The sequence below is a fragment of the Ctenocephalides felis genome, unplaced genomic scaffold (assembly GCF_003426905.1).
Source record: "Ctenocephalides felis isolate EL2017-DRISC unplaced genomic scaffold, ASM342690v1 CF-g0.4_SCAFFOLD_03572, whole genome shotgun sequence".
NCBI classification, from domain to species: Eukaryota; Metazoa; Arthropoda; class Insecta; order Siphonaptera; family Pulicidae; genus Ctenocephalides; species Ctenocephalides felis.
Window position 1 is genome coordinate 36,506,811 of NW_020539726.1, and position 24,211 is coordinate 36,531,021.

At 26.1% G+C, this 24,211-nt stretch overlaps 2 protein-coding genes and 1 long non-coding RNA gene across 4 annotated transcripts in view; 1 reads left to right on the forward strand and 2 right to left on the reverse strand.

Moving 5' to 3' along the window:
- Window positions 1–570, reverse strand: part of LOC113388440 (mediator of RNA polymerase II transcription subunit 12-like) — a 23,516-nt gene extending 22,946 nt beyond the window's left edge. Inside the window, 1 exon segment of the mRNA XM_026625817.1 lies at window positions 556–570. Coding sequence (XP_026481602.1) covers window positions 556–570 — 15 coding nt within the window.
- Window positions 571–600: 30 nt separating this feature from the next.
- LOC113387812 (phenylalanine--tRNA ligase beta subunit) overlaps window positions 601–24,211 on the reverse strand; it is a 33,345-nt gene continuing 9,734 nt past the window's right edge. Inside the window, exons 4-12 of the mRNA XM_026625190.1 lie at window positions 15,086–15,245; window positions 14,752–14,928; window positions 14,494–14,673; window positions 9,779–9,954; window positions 6,379–6,531; window positions 3,977–4,109; window positions 3,674–3,884; window positions 1,421–1,576; window positions 601–839 (exon numbers count right to left, since the gene is read on the reverse strand). Of these exons, the coding sequence (XP_026480975.1) occupies window positions 688–839; window positions 1,421–1,576; window positions 3,674–3,884; window positions 3,977–4,109; window positions 6,379–6,531; window positions 9,779–9,954; window positions 14,494–14,673; window positions 14,752–14,928; window positions 15,086–15,245 (1,498 nt within the window). The 3' untranslated portion in view covers window positions 601–687. The remainder of the gene's footprint in view (window positions 840–1,420; window positions 1,577–3,673; window positions 3,885–3,976; window positions 4,110–6,378; window positions 6,532–9,778; window positions 9,955–14,493; window positions 14,674–14,751; window positions 14,929–15,085; window positions 15,246–24,211) is intronic.
- Window positions 18,879–19,525, forward strand: LOC113387813. Of its 2 annotated transcripts, none has more exons than XR_003368160.1 (3): window positions 18,879–18,968; window positions 19,049–19,223; window positions 19,294–19,525. It is a non-coding gene; the product is annotated as an uncharacterized LOC113387813 (long non-coding RNA). The 2 variants fall into 2 exon arrangements; XR_003368161.1 differs by having other exon boundaries at window positions 19,297–19,525.

Sequence of the window (24,211 nt, forward strand, 5' to 3'; positions counted from 1 at the left end):
TTAAAAAAACAAAAAATTTAGTAAAAAAATCATTGACAAAAAAAATTTAGGAATAAAACATTGACAAAAAAAATTAAAAAAACAAAAAATTTAGAAAAAAATCATTGACAAAAAAAACTAGGAAAAAATGACAAAAAAAATTAGGAAGAAATGACAAAAAAAATAAGGAAACAAAAAATTTAGAAAAAAATCATTGGCAAAAAAATTTAGGAAAAAAACATTGACAAAAAAATTAAAAAAACAAAAAAATTAGAAAAAAAATCATTGACAAAAAAAATGTACAAAATTTGATTTGTCGAAGAAGGACACTTGAGAAAACCTGAATTTCTGCATCAATTGTTGAAAAAAACACATAATTCCTAGCTGTATAATTAAACAACATGATAATTATTTTAGAACATAATATAAGAGTATTAAATCAATAAAAATAACTCAAACGTCATTACTGGATCGGATGTTAAAAATAATATATTTTAATTTTTTATGACACATGTAAATGCATATAATTTATAATATAGTTACAAAATTGTAGAAATAATTAAGTTTTATTCATACCTTAGCATGTTTCATTCCGATCATAAAAAATAAATTAATGTTTTCCGGCTGATATAATTTAATATGTCATTTATAATAATTTATAACAAATTTTTAATTTATGTTAATATCAATTTTTATTTTCGTTTATCACTAAACAAAATCCTCGACACTGAATTCAACGACCGAGCAAGGATTGGTCAACTCGAACGCTTGCAAAACAGTCGGATGTAACACTCCCAATTTTCCAATTATTTTTCCTCGTAACAGGATATCAGCACATCGTCCCGGAAAGAACATGGGATCTAGAAATATAATTATAAAAAAAAATGTATCACGTAATAAAAGTAATAGACGATAACATAGCGTTGTTATGGTAACATTTAATTCTTGCATGGGGGGAAAAAATGCGCTTTACTCTGTATGAGTATCGAGTGTTTTCAGCGTATCACAGATGGTGCTTGAGTGCTTCAAATAATAAAACACAGTCACTAGATGTAGTACACGTACTTTAAACGTTCAAGTACCGATTTTATATATTGAAATATATCTATTTTGAATGAAAAAAATATTATTAAATATTTTTTACAACAAATTTGTTATTTTGTTGCAAATCATATTTTCGACGCGTATATTTTGTTCTCATTTCAATTTCAAATTACTCATGTTCAACTTTACTATATTAAATATTTATATAAATCTTATCCTAGAATTGAACCTACGGGTAAATTTACGCGCTACGGTTAGTGGCGGCATCTATTATTAAAATTGATGTCACATCAAAGCGGCCGCGTTGCCTATCTATTTATACTTGTTTATCTATGGTTTCTTGGTACTAAAAACTGTAAAAATGCTTTGTATTTTAATAATTGAATTTAATTATTACCTGTATCGTTGCCCCTTATGCAATAACCATCGTCAGTATTCCACGGTACTTCCAAAACCTTCATGACTCGATCGAGTAGTCCGTGGACAATTTCAAAACCAGCATTTCGGTTACAATTCACTGCACAGACGTGTCTCTCATTACGGGCGCCCACCTCTGAAAAATGAAATTTCTGGTTGTAAAATATTATAGGCCTATGGAAATAATGAAATATTTCAAAATCAATTAGTCAGTTATAAAAAATCATGCACAGAATTTGAAAATCCATTGGCAATAGCGTTGAGATTCGAAATGAAGCGTGTAAAATATTATAGGCCTATGAGAAGATGTAAAATATTATAGGCCTATGGAAATAATAATCATTTAAAATCAATTAGTCAGTTATACAAAATCATGAACGAAATTTGGAAATTCATTGGCAATAGACTTGAGGTTCGAAATAATCCTTGTAAAATATTATAGGCCTATGGAAAGTTGTAAAATATTATAGGCCTGCGAAAACAATAAAATATTTAAGGGCGCTAGTTGATATATGTTCTTGCAAAAAATGACAGATTTTACGAATTTGTTGATAAATAATTTTGTAAAATATTATAGGCCTATGGAAATAATAAAATAATTCAAAATTAATAAGTCAGTTACGAAATAATCCTTGTAAAATATTATAGGCCTATGGAAAGTTGTAAAATATTATAGGCATGTGAAAACAATAAAATATTTTAAGTGCACTTGTTAATGAATTTTCTTGCAAAAAATGACAGATTTTGAAAATTTGTTGGCAAAAAACTTTGTAAAATATTATAGGCCTGTGGAAAGTTGTAAAATATTATAGGCCTATAGAAATAATAAAAGGGATTTTTTGATGAAAACAAACTTCTCCTTCGGGACGTTAAAAAATAAACAAAAATCCTTACGAATTTCACAGAATTTAAAAAAGGGTGAGGTGTAAGGGGTATGCATCATTTTTAATATTTAATATTTCTTGCAAAAATAATATATTTTGAAAATTTGTTGATAAAAAACTTCGTAAAATATTATAGGAATAATGATATATATATAGTAAATATATAGGCATAAGGAAAGTTGTAAAATATTATAGGCCTATGGAAATAAATTATTTTAAAATCAATTAGTTACAAAAAATCATAAACGGAATTTGGAAATTCATTGAATAGACTTGAGATTGGAAACGATTCTTGTAAAATATTATAGGCCTATGAAAAGTTGTAATATATTATAAGCCTGCGAAAACAATAAAATATATAAAGGCGCTAGTTAATAAATGTTTTTGCAAAAATAATAGATTTTGAAAATTTGTTAATAAAAAACTTCGTAAAATATTATAGGCCTGTGAAAATAACAATATTTCAAAATCAATTAGTCAGTTAATAATGAACAGATTTTGAAAACTCTTGGAAATTTGTAAAATATTATAGGCCTATGGAAAGTTAAATATTTTACGCTTGTTAAAATTTGTAAAATATTACAGGCCTATGGAAAGTAAAATATGATAGGTCTATAAAAAGTTGTAAAATATTATAGGCCTATGGAAAGTTGCAAAATATTATAGGAATAAAAGAGTTTGTAAAATATTATAGGCCAATAAAAATTTGTAAAATATTATAGGCATAAAAGAGTTTGCAAAATATTATAGGCTAATAAAAATTAGTAAAATATTATAGGCTTATGGAAAGTTGTAAAATATTATAGGCCTATGAAAAGTTGTAAAATATTATAGGCCTATGAAAAGTAGTAAAATATTATAGGCATAAAAGAAGTTGTAAAATATTATAGACCTAGGAAAAGCTGCAAAATATTTTAGGCTAGTAAACTGTTGTAAAAAAATAAAAATAAAAATTTTCAAAAAGATTTGTAAAAAATTTGCTTAATTATTAAATTTATACAAATGGACCCCACAGATATTAATCAATTTTACCAGAAAACTACTAAACTTAATTTCAATTAAAATCGGTACGCAGTTTCGGAAACTAGCTCAAACGAGACAGACAATTTAAAAAAATATTAACCCTTTCGACTCGGATGCCGCCGCTCCGGCGGTAAAATACATATAAATTCTGGAATTCGCGAGTGGATAGGGTTAATATGTTATGTAACAGTTATCTTTTATTTATATTTTCAAGTAAAAATAGACATTTTTATATTTTTATATATTTTTTTTTAAATTTTTTCTTTTTTTTATTTCTTCTTTGATTTTTTATTTTACCTTTTTTATTATTTTATTTTTTATTTTACCTTTTGTGGAATCCTTCAAGACGACATCACTGACTTCGAACAATTTCAAAGGCAAGGGCATTTTTTTATTGGCAGCTAACGTTTTCAACAAACCAGGCACTAAGGTAGTTCTAGCAACTTGGAACTCTAGTGTTTTCGGATTCGAGATATGAACAGCGGGCAAAGATTCTATTTTATGATTCAGCTTTGTCGCTATGTCGTCACGGGAACACTAAAAATATAAAACAGAAAAAAACGTTTCATTCATCACGTTTTTTTGAATCAAATCTAATTTGTCATCATTATTTTTTTATTACAACTTACCAGCGAAAAGGTTAGGGCTTCTGTAAATCCAGCATGAGCAATATGTTGGCGAAGGTGTTCGGTAAGTTGATTGATTGGAAATTGTTTTGCAATGCAAGCAGCACCCGGCAAACTTTTCTTAATATTATTATACCTGATAAAAAATAAAAATTAATTCGTGACCAAATAATTAAGACAAAATATAAGAGGGCGTCCATTGATCACGTGACCAATATTATAAGGATTTTTGAACCCCCCTTCCCCTTGGTGATTCGTAGTGATATTCAATATTATATTATAATTATATTATATTATTTTTAGTTATGAGAAAAAAATGTGAGATTGATTTTTTTTTAAATGTTTGGATTTATAAAAAAAATCAGGTTAAAAATAAATACACGTTATATCTTAATATACCCCGCGATCCCCCACGTGATATTTCGTAATTTTTTGTCAAACCTCCCATCCCCTAAAACATCACGTGATAAATGAACGCCCTACCTTACGTCAAATATTTCGAACGAATTTACGAAAAAATCGTAAAATTTTTTTTCTTTTTTATATAATTGTTTTTGGAATCGATTTTGAAAAAACGGTAAAAAATCTGTTCCACACACACAAATACTTTTTCCAAATTTAGTCTCATTCGATTCAGAACGGTTTGAAACGTCCAGGAGAAAACATAAAATTAGAGAATCGGATTTATTGATGAAAACAAACTTCTCCTTCGGGAAGTTAAAAAATAAACAAAAATCCTTATGGATTTCTCAAATATTTAAAAAGGGGTGAGGTGTAAGGGGTATGCATCATTTTTAACTTCCCGTAGGGTAAGTTATAGTAATCGAAAAAAAATCGAAAATGAAAATTTTTGCATTTCTCGACGTTTCAAAGGTTTCTGAATATTTTGGCATACCTTAGAAAAAATGGATGTATGTGTGTGTGTGTATGTGTGGGCGTGTGTGTATGTGTGCGGATACAAATTTTCGTCGACGATTTCGGGAACACCGATCAACCGATTTAAATAATTTAAAAAACATTCGATTCATATTGATAAGGAAACGTGCTGATTAGATTTTGGTGGAGGCAGGTTTAGCCGTTCCGAAGATACGGGGCAAAAAGTGTCAAAAACGGTAACTCAGTTTTTAAGAGACCGGAGCATCCAATTTGAATAATTCAAAAAACATTTTACTTGTATTAACAAGACGAAAAACTGATCAAATTTTCATGAAGGTAGGCCAAGCGATTTCGGAAATCTAGTAAAAAAAAAAAGTAAAAAAAAATGCCATCTGGCAGTGAAAAATGATCATTAGACATATGCACATCAAATTATCAGATATTTTACAGAGATTTTAACAATAAGTATATTTTTTTTACATTCCTATGGGTTCCGTACCAATGCTTATCAGTTAGACGGCGACGCGGCGCTTACGCGCTTCGATATTTCGTCTCTATGCAGTTAAAGCAGTACGATTGCTTTGAAAAATAGTTCAGAATTTCCAAAATATTTCAAAATAAATTTTTCTTCAAAAAGTTTTTTTTTTTTTAAAAAAAAAAAAAATTGACGAAAATTTATAGTTTCTCAAAAATCTAATTTTTCAGAGTAAATTTTTTTCAAAAATGTTAATCAATTTAAAAAAAAAATAATTTTTGGTACGAGAAGATCCAGCAATTTGCCTTAAGGCACAATGCCATGCGCCCCACTAGTTTGCTTCATAATATTGCAAAATAAAACTATATGTTGATTTTTAATATTTTGTTTAAATATCAAAAAAAATCAGAATTATAATTGGTTAAGTCAACGAGCAATTCTTGCCGCAAAGAATAATGATGTACACGCACTGAATTTCACCATTCAATCAAAAATTGCTGCCGATTTGGTGACATACCAATGATTCCGACTGGTCTTCCGTTTGACTTCAAACGATTGCAATTTCCAGTTCGCCTTGCGTTCGCAATAACAAGTCGCAAGGCCAATCGCTTAGTGTTTGCGGGATAAATTTCAAATAGATTATTTAGAAAATCATTGTTTTTCACATGGGCAGTTATACGTTGCCTGTTCACGAGTTCGGAAACCATCCGCTTTGTTTGTATTAACGTCAGACCAGAAAACAAAAAATGTGGTTTACCAAAGAGCACTTCAATGAAACGGATAATTTGCGGATTCACTTTTATTTACTTAGAGAAGTTCAACTAAAAACACTTCATTTTTGTAATCGAAATAAAATCATTACTGTTGTGCAATAAAATCAAATTTTTCCTTTTGAAATATAAAACAAACAAAAAATTTCTTCATCTTTCTCACGAAACCATCTGGTGTCGAAACGGAGTTCGTCGGTTTTGCTAGTTAGTTATATTAATCATATTTTAAAAGGTGTATTTTAAGCCAAAAAAAAATATAATTGATAATTCTTAATTAGACTTACCCATACGCAATCGCCACATCTTCATATATATCACAAGCATGAATAACATCATGTCTCGTCGGAGGAATTGTAACTTTCAACTTAGTTCCATCTTCAACTTGCGAAACTAGACACATACGTGTTAACATTGAGGCTATTTTATCAGCAGGTTCTCTATAAACAAAAAAATAATCGGAAATATTTAGAAATCATCGAATATATATATATATATATATATATATATATATATATACGAGGTCTGTTCAAAAAGTACCCGGAATTTTCGTTTTTTCAAAAAAATATTTATTTATTCGTCTACATTAATGTGGTCCCCTTCAAAGTAGTCCCCCCCCAGATATAATACACTTATGCCAGCGTTTTTTCCAATTTTCGAAGCACCCTTGATATTCACTTTTTGATATGTCCTTGAGCACTCTCGGCGATTCGGCCTTTATTTCTTCAATCGAGGAAAACCGCCGTCCTTTCATGGGTCTCTTCAACTTTGGGAATGGGAAAAAGTCACACGGAGCCATATCTGGTGAATTTTTGCACTTTGCAACACTTTATTTCATTTTTTACGCAAAATTTAATACAAATTCTTTGACTTTTCAATTCTTCCATTGTAAAAATGGCCGAGCTCAGAAAAACACGTCGAACTTAGCGACTACCACAGACAAAGTAAACAGTGAATATAGCTGAAAATTTCATCATACTTTAGGGGCATGTATACCAACACAATAAAAAAAAAATTTTGACAATCAGACACTCCAGACCCGCGAAATTTAATTATTAGTAATTCCGGGTACTTTTTGAACACACCTCGTATATATATATATATATATATATATATATATATATAAATCTCGTGTCACGATGTTGGTTCGCGATGGACGCCCAAACTACTAAACCGATTTTAAATTTTATTGGCTCATCGTGTGCATATATATCCAACTTAGGTTATAGGAAATTTTGAAAAGTAAATTTTAAATATACATATATAATTTTTATAAATTTCTAAAAATTTTGACAGAAAATGACCAAAAAAAAACAAAACACTAAAATGACAAATGTCAAAATTAATGAAAAAATCGAGAAAAAAGTTTTATGATTTTTGAAAAAAAATATTTGACAGTTCAAAAAATATATATCAAAAACATATACATATATAGATATATCCAATATGCATATCCGAATTAGATGAAATGCTATATTCAAAATCATTGTTTATAGTTTTAAATCTAATTAAAAATCAATGTTTATAAATTTAAATAAATGTTGACATGAAAAAAGTGAAATGTCATTTGTCAATATTCATGAAAATAATTATATAAATAGATTTACGATTTAGATTTATTTGATTAGCTTACCAAATTATTTTGGAAACCAAAACTTCATCAAAACATTATAGATCAGAGATCACAATAAAAAAGCGACATATTTAATTTAAAATTAATCATAAACAAAATTTTGGCATTTCACAAAAAAATGTTTAACGATTTACTTCAATAAGAAGCAAATAAATAAATTATTCCAAGTTATGTTATAGGCAATATTGCCAAGCAAATTATTGATACCAAACAGTATTGTAAAATAGATACTATCATTTTCGACCAAAAATGAAATATTTTGACATTTATAAATTTAGTGCATATTGGATATATGAAATTGACATTCACTATTTAAATTAAATGCAAAATCTGATATTTATATAAAAAATTGTATATTTAGATAATAATACTGCGTTGATTTAGACTAATCAATGATGCGAGTGAATTAATTTTGGAAGTATGAAATGTCAAATAATTTTGAAAATTATAACAAGTTTTTAACTATTTGTCAGAAAGAATCTATTTTATTACAAACTTATATCCATATCAAGCACCAGAGTAATAAATAATACTTATAAAATGACATATTATTTATAGACAATATTTAATGCAAATTTTAATTATATTTTTTGACATTTGCTAATTCAAAATAAATTAAAAATAATTGAAAACAATGTCATAAATCGGATATTTATGGAAAAATATCAAATGAATATATTTATGTTTCACTTGATTTCAAATAAAAAAAAAACTAATTGCTATGCCAAAATAGATAGCATATTCATCTAAAATTATAGTCTAAATATTACAATTTTGATAAATAATCATTCAATATTTTACAGTACAAAAATTAATAAAAATGTCAAAAATCAAACATTTAATAGATTTGGAATCAAATTTCTCAGAACTTTATCCATGTTAGTTTCAGGGATAAAATGAATATCAATTTATAGTCGAAAATTTGTTTGATCAGCGATTAAAACATTATAGATCACAATAAAAAAGCGACATATTGAATTTCATAAAAACATTTTGACAGTTCAAAAAAAAATAATTTTTAACGACTTCAATAAGAAACAAATTATTTATTCCAAGTTATGTTATAGGCAATATTGCCAATAAAATTATAGATATAAATTATATCATATCGATCAAAAAGGAAATATTTTGGCATTTAAAAATTTAGTGCATATTAGATATATGATATTGACATTCAATATTTTTAAATTAAATGCAAAAGTAGAAAATCTGATATTTATATAAAAAATTGTATATTTAGATAAAGGTAGTGCGTTGATTTAGACTGAAATCTAATTTATTCATTGATTTAAAAAAAATTTCACTATTTGACATAAATAAAATTAAAATAAACAAAACACTATGATGCGTTGGAATTATTTATCGGGATGTAAAGAAATTTGTGTAATTAAAATATAATATTATTATTAATATATCAGTTAAGATATATTTTGACTGTCATCGCAAATGCTAATCTTACAGGAAATTGTAACCTCTTGAATGGAATAGTACAATCTGAGGGTATCATTGGAATCTGACAAAAACAAATTAGACAAACTAAATATTATATCATATTATATTGAATTTTGACCGAAAAGAAAATATTTTGACAGTTATAATTAATTTGAAATAAAATGCAAATGTCAAAAATCAGATCTTTATGTAAAAAAATATTTATTTCCACAATATTCCTGTGTTGATTTAGCCAAACTTATGAATTTAACAATTATATAATTATTAATTGATGACTTAAAATAATTATTAATTTATTAACAAATAAATAATATTTGAAGGAAAATTTTATGACAAAAGTATAATAAACAAAAAAACTATGATGCGAGTGAATTAATTTCGGAAGTATGAAATGTCAAATAATTTTGAAAATTATAACAAGTTTTTAACTATTTGTCAAAGAATCAGAGTCCAAATCTATTAAATATTTGATTTTTGGCACTTTTATTAATTTTTTATCAATTTAGGCATATTTTTATGGCAAAACAACGTTTGCCGGGTTAGCGCTAGTATATATATATATATATATATATATATATATATATATATATATTATTTCTTACTTGATTCCAATATATTTATTAGCCTGCTCCCAATTAATAAAATCATCCCTATATTGGAGCTCTGGATATTTCACACTGGACCCATCGGAATTAACGACTTCACAATATTCGATAGAATATTCGTCTTCACAATATCCAGAAAACATGCAAACTATTGTATCGAGAACTACTTTTGCCTAAAAATATATTGAAAGTTGGTATCAGAATACTAAAGTCGGCATTTCGACTATAAATTATTCAAAATTTTGGTATCCGGGTGTATGTAACAAGTTTTACTAGATTTTAGTAAATTTTATCTAGTTTTTGCTAATGTAAATAAATTATAATGTCTTAGAAGAAAATTAAAAGTTATTTGAAGAAACGTAAAAAAATGTCATAAGTCCATATATGTATAGCAAATTGTGGGAAAGACTGCACTTGAAGTATGAGTTATACAAGATTTTGATATACGAGTGTATATAACAGTTTTCACTAGTTTTTAATAAATTTTATCTAATTTTTGCTGATGTAATGAAAAATAATGTCTTAGAAGAAAATTAAAAGTTATTTGTAGAAAAGTAAAAAATGTTCTGCCATTATGAAAATATTGAAGTCTGCATTTCAACTATAAATTATTCAAAATTTTAAAATCTATAAGTTTTTTTTTTTTAAATTCAATAATTATTACAACTGTTAAATTATTAACATCTAGTAATATTGATAAATAATAACATAAATTTAAATAAATAAAAGTGCAAAGGATAAAATTTAAATGAAAATAATATCCGTAATATGATTTGATATAAAATATAAGCAAATAATAATAAAAGTAAAATTAATAAATAATATAAATAAAATTTCTGAATAATAAAAGTAAGTATTAGTTTTTACTATCATTTAGAAAATGTTATCTAGTTTTTGCTGATGTAAATAAATTATAATGTCTTAAAAGGAAATTAAAAGTTATTTGAAAAAATGTAAAAAAAATTGTTCTGAATTCATATATGTAAAGCAAATTGTGGGAAAAACTAAAGTCTGTACTTGAAGTACGAATTATTCATAATTTCAGTATCCAAGTGTATATAATAGTTTTTACTACATTTTAGTAAATTTTATCTAGTTTTTACTAATGTAAATAAATCATTATGTCTTAGAAAAAAATTAAAAGTTATTTGTAGAAAAGTAAAAAATGTTCTGCCATTACGAAAATATTGAAGAATACTAAAGTCTACGACATTAAGAGCATTTCAACTACAAATTATTCAAAATTTTATTACCCGAGCGTATATAACAGGTTTTACTAGATTTTAGTAAATTTTATCTAGTTTTCGCTGATATATATAAAATAAAATAGCTGGGAACAAATTTCCAAGATATTCTAAAAAAACATAAAAAATGACTAAAATTCACATATTACTAATTATCAAAATACTAAAATAAACAACAAATGTACAAAATTTTCAAAATCTGCAGAAAGCAAAACTATCAACAAACTCTCTCAATATCATATAAAAACCGATTTTAAAATAAAAACATCCAAACTCATAAAAGTCGTCAAAACTAGTTGTTTAAAGCAAGTTGTTTAAAAAAATGTGAAAAAATGTCCTAAATCCATGAACTGTAAATTATTAAAATACTTCAGTCCACATTTCGACTACAAATTATTCAAAATTTTAATATGCAAGTGTATATAACAGCTTTTACTAGATTTTAGTCAATTTTATCTAGTTTTCACTGATATATATACAACATAGTAGCTAGGAACTAATTTCTAAGATATTCCAAAGAATGTAAAAAAAATGACCCAAATTCACATATAAATGTATGTATATTATTTTGATCGCCAATAAATTTATGCAAATAAAAAAATTCGCATATTGATAAATATATTACCAGAAAATCAATATTACAACAAGTTTTATTCAACATTTCACTATGTAAGTGTATATAACAGTTTTTACTAGATTTTAGTGAATTTTATCTAGTTTTTACTAATGTAAAATAATAATAGGCTGTCAAATATCTTCCTTCCGCTTTTTTGTATTATAAACCAAGAGCAAAAAAGCGGAAGGGAGATATTTGACAACCTAATAATAATGTCTTGGAAGAAAATTAAAAGTTATTTGAAGAAATGTAAAAAAAATGTTCTAAATTCATTCATATATGAATTGCTAATTAAGAGAATACTAAAACACGCATTTCAACTACGAATTATTCAAAATTTTGATATCCAAGTGTATATAACAGGTTTTACTAGATTTTAGTAAATTTTATTTAGTTTTAACTAATGTATATAAATTAGGATGTCTTAAAAGAAAATTAAAAGTTATTTAAACAAAAGTAAAGAAAAAAATGTTCTAAATTCATATATGTAATGCAAATTTTGGGAAATACTAAAGTCGGCATTTCAACTATAAATCATTCAAAATTTTGATATCCAAGTGTATATAACAGGTTTTACTAGATTTTAGTAAATTTTATCTAGTTTTAACTAATGTAAATAAATTATTATGTCCCAAAAAAAATTAAAAGTTATTTGAAGAAACGTAAAAGAATGTCCTAAATTCATATATTAATACTAATGCCCGAATTCAACTACAAATTATTCAAAATTTCAATATTCAAGTATATATAACAGTTTTTACAAGATTTTAGTACATTTTATCTAGTTTTCACTGCTGTATATAAAACAAAAAACAAAAAACAAAACTAAAATAAAAGTAGCTGGGAACAAATTTCCAAGATATTTCTAAAAAAATGTAAAAAAATGACTAAAATATTGCTAACTATATTACCAGAAAATAAATGTTTCAACAAATTTTAATGAAAAGTTCATTATGTATGTGCTGTTTACTTACTAGATTTTAGTAAATTTTATCTGATTTTCACTAATGTAAATAAATCATAATGTCCTAGAAAAAAATTAAAAGTAATTTAAAGAAAAGTAAAAAAATGTACTAAATTCATATATATATAAGAATACTAAAGTCCGCAATTCGACTACAAATTATTCAAAATTTTGATACAAAAGTGTATATAACAATTTTTACTAGATTTTAGTAAATTTTATCTAGTTTTTATTAATGTATACAAATTATAATGTTTAGAATAAAAAAATTAAATTATTTGAATAAACGCTAAAATTGTCCTAAATCCACATATTGCTAATTATCAAAATACTAAAATAAACAGCAACAATCTACAAAATCTACACAAAAAACTACCAACAAATTCTATCTTTGAATAAACATAAAAAATGTCCTAAAATAACATATTGCTAATTACCAAAATACTAAAATAAACAACAAAATTTTCAAAATCTACAGAAAACAAAATTATCAACAAACTCTATCAATATCATATAAAAACTAATTTTAAAGTGAAAACAATCAAATTCATAAAAATCCTCAAAACGGGTATTTATACCCACCCCGCGTATAATGTTTTTAAACACGTTTTATTCACATAGCTTCTAATATTGTTATTTTATTATATTTATTACTCTTTAGTATTTTTATTAGTTACTTATTATTTTCATTACACTTTATAGTTTTTCTAGTATTATTTTTATTATTCACAAATTTTATTTATTTCATTTATTAATTTTATTATCAATTATTATTTGCTTTTATTTTATATTAAATCATCATACTACGGATATCATTTTAATGTAAATACTCTCCTTTATTTCGTCTTCTTTTTCTTATTTAAATTTATATTATTGTTCTAAATTATTTAGCAGTTGTAACATATATTGTAATTAAAAAAAATCAACTATTTTATACAAGTCCAATGAAAATGTAACAAGAATATAAAAAGAGTCCAATCAAATTTTAATTTTAACCGCAATAAAATTTCTGTAAAAAAGCAAAAAGATTTCGGCAAGAATTTTTGAAATCGTGTATTTCAAGGCCGGGAGTATGTTCGCGCCATATCATTTTTTTTTTAATTTGATCAATTTTGTTAATAATTTGTTAAAATAAGTGTATACTATTATATATCATTAGAAAGCTAATAAAATTATCTATAAATCTGTATATAACACTAAAAAACATTTGGAACAAAATTATGTTAAAATAATTGTTTAAACTTTATAATTTAATAGTGACGTCACTTTTGGTAAACCAAGATGTCTGCTGGTTACATATTTTTATATTTTGATTGATTTTGTTAATAATTTGTTCAAACAAGTATATATTATTATATATGATTAAAAAAGTAATTAAATTATCTTTATAAGAATCCAACAAGAAACCAATCATTACTTAAAAGAAGAAACCTATAAAATCTAAAAGGAATCCAATAAGAATTTTATAAGAGTCTAATAACAATGTAATAAGAGCCTAATAAGAATAAAAAAGATAATCTTATAAAGATATAAGTAATAAGTAATATTATTCTAGTAAATATCCAATGAAATTTCTGTAAAAAAGCAAACAGACTCTAGAAAGAATCTTCTAAAAATCCAAAAAGAAACTAACAGAATCTAAATAGAAACCTATAAGAATATAAATGAAATCCATTGACAATTATTGTTTTTATTAATTTTATTATTATTTGCTTTTATTTTATATTAAATCATCATACTACGGATATCATTTTAATTATAAATACTATCCTTTGTACTATTTCTTCATTAAACTTATGTTATTGTTCATTACTGTTACTAGATTTTAAAATATTCAGCAGTTGTAACATATATTGTAATTAAAAAAAAAATTAAAAAAATCACTTACCTTAGTTAAATCAGTAGCCGTACATTCGATGAACACATTTTTAGTATCTAACGTAATTTTGGAATGATCTCCATTTATAATCGGCGGCAAAGACAGAACAATTCCTTTAGAATCCTTGATAACAGGATACACCGGACTTTCACGTATTATTGGAAGGTATTGCTTCAACTGAGCATGGGTCTAATAAATAGATACAAATAGAAAATTAATGATAAGGCCTGAATTATTTATTATGTGATTTTTATTTTATCAACTTACCGAATAAAACTCCATAAGTTCAACAGCCGTCATCTCTTTATCTTGATTCAAAGGTTTGAATTTAATTTCGTTCGGAGGAAGAGCATCGTAAGTGAACGGTCCAGAAATTGTGTCTAAGTCGTGTGTGCCTATTGCAACTAGTGATCTTTTGCGACAGAGGTTTTGGTGGAGTTTATCCTAAAAAAGAAAGGATAAAGATAATTAGACTTGGGAATATAATTTCTATGATTCTAGATCCTCCCCCCACAAAGTAATGCCTAATGGCGGTTTCCGTGATAAGGGCAAAGCGGAGGTTTTATGAAAAATATGAATTGTTTCTGTTTCTGTTCCTTACCTGTAAGTCGATGAAACTGTTATAACTATCTGGTGTGAATGTAATGTTTCTTAAAACTGCAGCAACTGCAAATGGTCTAATTTGAGCTGTGGCTGGTGTTAAAACCAATTGCTGTATTTTGTCCGAGTTATCAGTCAACCGAAACTTTGGAGGTGCCATTCTAGAATACAAAAAAAATAATAAGGTGAAAGTAGTATTTTATGCTATAAAAAAAAATGAAGATTTTGTTGAAACTTCTAGTGAACACATCCAGATCGCTGGAAGGACTTTCAGACAACTTACAACAATTTCATATATTTTTATTATGCTTCCATTTCCATTTTGTCTCTTTCTATTTTAACACGACTTCATTAGAAATCTCATTAAAATATTTATACAAGCAATACTTTATATTTTAATAATATTTTTTATATTAGAAATGTATATGAAAATAATTCTTTTATTATTAAAAAATGAAAGTTATCACTTCAATAATACATTTTTACAAAATTCATACCCAACCATTTTTAAGATCTTAAAATTTTAAAAATATTACTTACTTTCCTTGGAATACAAGAAGCCCCGCAACCAAGCCTTCCAGACACAGCAAATCGTAACGGTTTGCTGGTATATCAATTCTGTAAATAATTTCCTCGGAGGCATCTTTAGCTGCAGAAACATCGCCTTGTTCTTTCACTAACATGTGCTTTTCTGTCGTCTAGAATAAAAAGACACAATGAGAAATAGTCATAGAAAAATCTAAATAATATATAATATTGTCATTGGAACTTAATGCATAATTATTCAGAAAAAAGTTATACTAAGTTTACTCACCACTTCATCAAGTTCCAACCAAAGGCAAAACACAGATTTTGGAACTCTTCTTCGGCGTGAAATGTAAACATGATTAAGTCAATAGGAGCTAGGTCTTGTAACATATGTTCACCGGCAAAACTTTTGCCACATTTAATAACCAAATATAATAATAAATAATTACACTAATCTATAAAGTTTTGTCATCTACTAAGGCTACTTTATACAATTTTAAACAATGATTTCATTTACATTTTATTTATAAATGTTTTCTATCTAGTTCATTTATCACTTACTGTATTCTTTCCCCAAAGCCTTAATAAACAATAAATCTCGTTTCACACCAATAGTAGGCATTATTAAAATTTATTTGTTGCACTTTAAACACACACAATTAGATTAAAAATTAAAAAATATTACATAAATAAATGCGAACAATTTGTGGTTTAAGACATGTGTCACCAAGTGTCAAAAATATTGCATCACCTGAAGATAAACCTATAAACTTTACTAAATATCGATATGATAAATGATATATAAATGAAATATAAATTAATTATATATGATAAATATTAAATGTTTATTTAATATTAACACTTAATTACGTGGGTACTAAGTGTTAATAAGTTGTTATATTTTTATCACAAGAGGTTTTATTATGAACTGACACAACCGCCATTTGGTACGATTTAAATTAAGGTTTATAAAAATTTATTTTATAGTTTTAGAAGCAAATAAGTTTTAAATTACTATATTAAGATTTGTACATAATTTTATTAGCTTTCTAATGATATATAATAATATATAAGTGTTAAAACAAAATTTAAAGAATCTAAACAATAATATAAAAAATGAACCAAATCATTTTTGATTTCCAATATGGTCGGTTACAAAACTGTCAATCAACCTAACACTGTCAACCGCAACCGCAAACGATTCGTGTTTTGAAAATATTTAATTTAAATCGTAAACAATTGTTGATCTATCTAAATTAAATCGCTTATGCTTTAGATATACAATATTTTGCTAATAATAAATTATAGTCTACAAAAAATATAATTTTAATATTTAAAATTCATATTTGCATCATTTTTGTGGACAGTTTTAGCATATATTAGAACCATAGTGAAGTGTCAAGATAAATGATATTTTTTTTTTTTTTTTTTATTTTTTTTATTTTTTTTTTTTTTATTTGAACGTTATTTTATTTATTTACATATATACATTATTTTTCATATCTCAGTCGAAAGAGGTGCCCTGGTATGAGAGATTATGAAAAACAGTTTTCATATAATATTTACATTTCATTTGACTATAAATCTATTTCATTAAATAATATCTATATATTATATATATATAAATCTTCAGTCTTCTTGTCTTCAATTTCTATATAGCTCACTTTATTTTTCTTTTAAAATTTCATTATCATTGGTCATCTTAATATAGTCTGGCAATTCGTTATATTTTGGTAGCACTCCATATGACATTTTCCTCAAATTCTTTTCTCTATGCGTTCAATGTGAAAATTGTTGTGTTGTCTCGTGTAGTGTTCATGTATATCTTGATTTGTGTCTATTGTTGCACTTGTTTTAATTCGGGTAAATTTCATTTTGTGTATTAGTTTGCATTTCTCTATTTCAATTATGTTATTTAGTGAATGTATTTTTGTTTCTCTCTGCAGGTATTTGGTGGGTGTTAGATGTGGTAAATTATATGCTATTTTTATGGCTTTATTCATTATTTCTCTGTATGTCATTTAGGTTTGCTTTAGTTGTTTGGCTCCATGTTGTATGCCATATAAAATTATAGGTATATTGCGTTTAAGAATTAGTATTTTATTTTTTTTGCCGAAAGAGTGGATCCGTTTCAATGCCACGGTAATGTTCCTATCTTTCTTTTTATTTTGTTTATATGGTCTGTCCATGTCAGTTTTTCATTTATTATCAGTCCTAAGTATTTTATGCTTTCCACTTCCTCTATTGCTCTATTATTACTTCAATTTTTAGTTTAGTGTTCTCAGTATTTTTTCTATGTTTGAAATATATGTATTTTGTTTTATCTATGTTAATTGTTAGTTTATTTTCAGTTAGCCACTCGGTGTATATTTTCATGTCCGTGTTTATAATATCTTCGAGTCTTTTTTTATCCTTATCCGCATATACTATCGCTGTATCGTCTGCATATAATATGTATCTTCCCTTTAATTTTGCGTCTTTAAGGTTATTGGTGTATAATAGATACAATATTAACTAATGTTTTTTAATTCGGCTGTTTATTTAATATAAAATTAATATTATTAGTAATTATAAATACGAATCTGTTATTTACGTAATGAAAATGATTGAATATTTGCAGTTTTATTAAAAATTTGAGATTATGTTTAACTTGAACTTTGACGTTATTCAACTGTCAACTGACAACTGTCAAGTGTCACCCGTCACCTGTCAAATGTCAATTAACACAATAATTTTATATATAAACGTAAATAAAGTGAAAAATCTCAAAAAGTGACACAAATAGATTGTAAATTATATTAAAAACATATTAGATATCAAAATTAAATATTATATATAAATGAAAGTACTCAACATTGACTACAAATTCAAATTTGACAGTTGAACAGTCACAAATCCAATTGTCTCAATAAAATGTATATAAAAAAATTAATTATAAATTGATAAATTTTAAATATTTACAAAATATTTCCAAAAATATCAATTTCCAACATTTAAATCAATTTAAATTCATGTTTTATCATTTTTTGACAGTTTTAGCATATATTAGAACCATGGCCGGTAATCACGGAACAAACATCTGTAATCTCGTTTTTAGTTCCCTCTCCCTCGTTTGGAGCGCTGGTAGCGCTACAAAACGGGCTAAAGAAAATATTCGAGAATCTAATATGGCGGAATAATATTTTAGTGTCAAAGTGTCAAATGTTTGTTAAACCTCGTTTGTTGTGCGGTGTACAATAATGCGGAACACCAACAAATATGCGAAAATGGTGTATTTCCTGCAGAAAAAGACGTAATATGTAAAATGATTAGTAAAATAACTGGAGCCCGGGCTGAGCACTGATGGTGAGAACTAGGTGAATAAGTTTTATCAATATGTACACAACAAAATACTCGCATCTATTACTAGAACTTCTGATATAATTTTTTATTGTAGCTCAATAACTGAGACATTTAACAGTATCAATGCTAGGAATTTTAAGGTTATAAATACAAGACACCCGTCTTACTAAATCCCTTTCTGGAAGCTATGTTATTGAAAAATTATTTTTTTTATAACACTTTTTTGTATTGTTCTGGCAAAACTGAAGATGGAAAACCGTCCCTGAAAGGTGAGTTATTTAAAAATTTTTATACTACAAATTAAGTTCGTAGCAAATGATTCTAGATATTTTTTTTCAGCAGAGGTTCTTAAGCACTGCAGAGACCAGATATGCAAAAAACAAAATTTATACCATATAACAAATGTATTGAGAAAAGAAGTCAGAAGGATAAATATACAAAAAAAATATTGAGGCAGAAGTTACAAGAAAGTGTCAAATGTGCTGACAATTTTGCTTATCTCCCAGCAACATTAAATAAGAGGGCTCGTAATTTTATATTAAGGCAACTAAGAGAACATACAAAGAAGCGAAAAGAAAGAAAATTTACACTTGATGATAAAATTCTTGCTTTAACTCTGCATAAAATTTCTCTAAGAGGTTATTACTTTTGGAGAAAAATATTTGTTCTGCCTGCTCCTCAAACATTGAGAAAGTTGCTCTCAGCAATTCCCTTGTATAGTGGTATTAATGAGACCCTTTTCCAAACATTGGGTTCAGCTATGGCACAGAAAAAATATGTGAATAGCAAAAACTGTATTCTGATGTTTGATGAAATATCATTATCATCTGCATTCTTTAACGACTGTAAAAACGATGATATTGTTGGTTTTCAGGAACTGGCAAATGGTAGAGAAAGTTTATTTTCTGATCATGCTCTTGTCTTTTTCAAATCAAATAGTTGATACTTGAACTGTTCATATTTTTTGTGATTGTTTAATGAATGTGTTTTTTTTTTATAAATCTATAGTAATAAATAACGAAGTTGTTAAATGTCTTAGCAAATGTAGAAATTGTAAATAAGTGGCTACTTCATGGAGTATATTTTGCTAAACAGTTTATTTCTGTTTATTATTGGTGATAATACATTTAACAGATGTCGAGAAGTATATAGATCATGAATTGTACAATAATTTACCGGATAACAGCAGAATAGTTTGCAAATGACATCCCCTTATAGTAATTTATTTTAGTAAGCTGTTGATATGCTTTTCAGATAAAAGTAATTTTGGTTTTGTTCTTTAATTTATTGGCAAATGTGTTTGCATATAACTTTCTTGAACTTTTGCCAGTTACTGTTATGAGAACATAATGATTTCTTTTTCTTTGTGATAATGATGATAATGATATTTTGATCAACATTTAAAAGCAGATTAACGCAATGTGCAGAAAAGGTTTTCAGATAGAGACTATACATAGATTTAATGTAACTTATCATTATTTGATTGAGCACCAAGATGAATATAAACAGAGTTAATTTACAGGAATATCTTAGGCATAAATGTTATTCCTTATTTTCGAATATGTTTCTCTTTTTTGATTGCAATATAAATTTATGACCTTTTTGAATTGTTGTTGCTGGGATTTTAAGTTAACTTTTGAGCGCATGAAGAGAGTTTTAGTAACTTCTATCTCTTTTGTTTGGTATTTATTATTCGGATCAATTCTCAATACTTTAGTTATATGGTATAGATAATGTCTAAATTATATTTAAATTTTCTAGCAATCTAGAAAAAAATATATAATTTAGATAGTTTTTTGACATGAAAACACACACACACACACACATAATAGGAGTCTGTGCCTTAGGGCAGGTCTGTGAGCTAAAACTCAATCTCAATTGAGGGAAGAATAGTGTGTGATATGAAATGGCCATTTCATTTTGCAGTGCTGCAATTGGTCTATTTTTGAATACAAGAAAGCGAGGCTTGGACACACCACCCTGTCCACACAAGACATTGAACAACCATATGTACATATATATATATATATATATATATATACATGTAAATGTATGTACATTTCTATGCCATTTGTACATAGTGTATAAAGCTTAGTAGCATCTATTGTAATCATATATGATATATATATATATATATATGCACATACACAGTGGATAATATTTATGTACGTTTCTATGCTATTTGTGCATAGTTCATAAAGCTCACTAATCGTCATACATTTATGTGCAATTTATATATATATATATATATATATATATATATATATATAATGTGTACATGTATGTACTTTTCTATGCCATTTGTACATAGTTTATAAAGTTTAGTAGCATCTATTGTAATCATATATGATATATTTATATATATATATATATATATATATATATATATATATATATTAATTGTTTAATATGAACAAAACAGCGCTCAGATTTGTTTAACACAACTTATTTTATGATTACAGACGTTTCGAGACCATGGTCTGTAATCATAAAATAAAGTTGTGTTAAACAAATCTGAGTGCTGTTTTGTTCATATTAAACAATTAATATTCGTTCCACTCATATCATAAAATTCTATATATATATATATATATATATATATATATGCACATACACAGTGGATAATATATACATTTATGTACGTTTATATGCTATTTGCGCATAGTTTATAAAGCTCACTAATCGTCATACATTTATGTGCAATTTATATATATATATATATATATATATATATATACAATGTATATATATATATATATATATATATATATATATATATTTATTTATATTACAGTACACATTATATATGTGTATATATACAAATATATAATATATACATTTATGCAAATTGCATATCTTATAAATATGTATTGTAATAGTATAATGTAACATGTCATTGTTGAAATTATACGCTTTTTTATATTCAATTTTGGTTTTTTAATTTAAAAAAAAATTTTGAATTCAAACGGTCTATATAATATTGGTGCATTTCTTCAGCATTTTATATTCGCACCCATGGCCGACGCTGGCGCCATCTACATTGGGAGAGGGAACTAACCCGGGCAAATTGACAGTTTTGACCGAAAAACGTGGCAACGAAATATGGCCCGAGAGAGCGATCTATATACTCTTCTTTTATCTATGATTAGAACTGCAATGAAGTTGGCAAGACAAATTTAAATTTGACAGTTGCACAGACACAAAACAAAGTTCAATTTTCACAATTACTATTAGGTAATACTAAGCCAATCATGACGTAATAGTTTAACTAAGTCATTATATCTAATAATGCACTCAAATCCGCTTTTAATTTAATAAATTATACTATTTTACTTATTAAATTATTGAATCTTTTTTTGAGGTTATGTTCAACTTTGACGTTTCAATCAACTGTCAATGGAGTGTGTATCTACAAGAATAATTTTATGTGTACAATTAAAATACCGCCAAAAGTGTAAAAAAAATCACAAAAAAGTGACAGAAACTGACTATAAATTGAAATAAAAACATTTTAAAATGAAGTCCTGTTAATAAAATTATGATATAAATATAATATAAGTAAAAATATAGTGGATAGTAAATTTAAACCTGACCTAACCTAACATTACATTATTTTTAATTAATTTTTGTAAGTACTATTAAATATATAATTAAAACTAGTCAATAATGACGTGGATATTTTTACTACAAGGTAAGATATACTATTTACACAACGTGATAAAATCTTTCTTCAATTATTTTATTTATTTTTTGGTATAGATTCTTACATCGGTGACTGTTGCAGTTTAGAAATAGTTCCTTTGAAGCACCCAGGCACCGGCAAGAAAAGTTTATTTGTTTTCAATAAACAACATGAAATACAAGAAGTGATGTCGTTTTCTGAATCAAAGCGTTCGTGGTTTATAAATGACACTGTGGCTTCAAATGGGAATTTATATTTGTCGACGCCTATTGATCCTTTATTTTTAAGTAAGGGATATATGATAAATGATACATATATATGATAAATGATACATATATATATATATATATATATGTGTGTGTAAAACAATAATTTTACTCACTTTTTTTAGTCCTTCCATATCTATATGAGTCCTGTTTAAATCAAGCGTCCCCCTTAGATCAAATATTAAAAGATCCAGATTTTCCAGCAACCGACAGGTTATTAAAATGTTCTTCCCCAGAACAACTTAGTTTAGTTGCTGATAGAAAAGGATCTCAGGACTTGAATGTAATTTTGGACCTGCAAATATTTTTGTTTTATAAAATTAATATTAATAATTACTTGTATTTTATTTTATTTTATATTTTAGGCATATAAATTTAATAAAGAAAAATGCCTGTCCTGGTTAGCTACAAAAGTTAATCTCATTGCAAAGGTTTTGAAAAATAAAAAATTGCATGTGGGGAGTGGAGCAGTGTCTGCTTCGTTTGTTAAAAGTGAAGCTGATGTTTCAGATTGTGATGGTAAATATTATATTTTATATATATTATATATATATATATATATATATATATATATATATATATATATATCATATATAAAATTCTTCTGTAATGATGTATGAATGCAATGCATGGCTCTTGTCAATATTTAGTATGGAAAGTTCTTCGTAACATGGCCTTGCCATAACATTTTTAGAAGTATAAATAGATTGCAATTTAAATTGTTTCCGCACTCGATAGAGGCGCCACTAACTGTAGCACGTAAATTAACCCTTGGGTTCAATTCTAGGTAAGATTTATATAAATATATAATATGAAAAAACTAAAATTTTAATTTTAGTTTATGTGTCAATAGAGTCTCTTTTAATTTTTTGTCTTCAATTTCAGTTTGCTTGTCAGTAGAGTCCTTTTTCATTTTTTGTTTTTATTTATTTTTGTTCCTCAGTAAAGTCCCTTTTTCATTTTTTGTCTTTCATTTTAGTTTGCTCGTCAGTAGAGTCCTTTTTTCACTTCTTGCCTTTTATTTAAGTCATTTATTACATTTCTTGTCATTTATTCTATTTGCTTGTCAGTAGAGTCCTTTTCCATCTCTTGTCTTTAATTTCAGTTTGCTCGTCAGTAGAGTCCGTTATCACTTTTATTATTTATAATGTTTATAATTTCTTGAAAATCTACTCGTCGAGACCTTTTAAACGATACCCCACATGCTATAAAACGTACAATCTAAAATTTTTGAAGTAAAACTTCTTCAAGCTCGTTTAATAAAAATGCGTAAAACGTGTGCAAGTCGTGGATAAATTACATAGTTAAT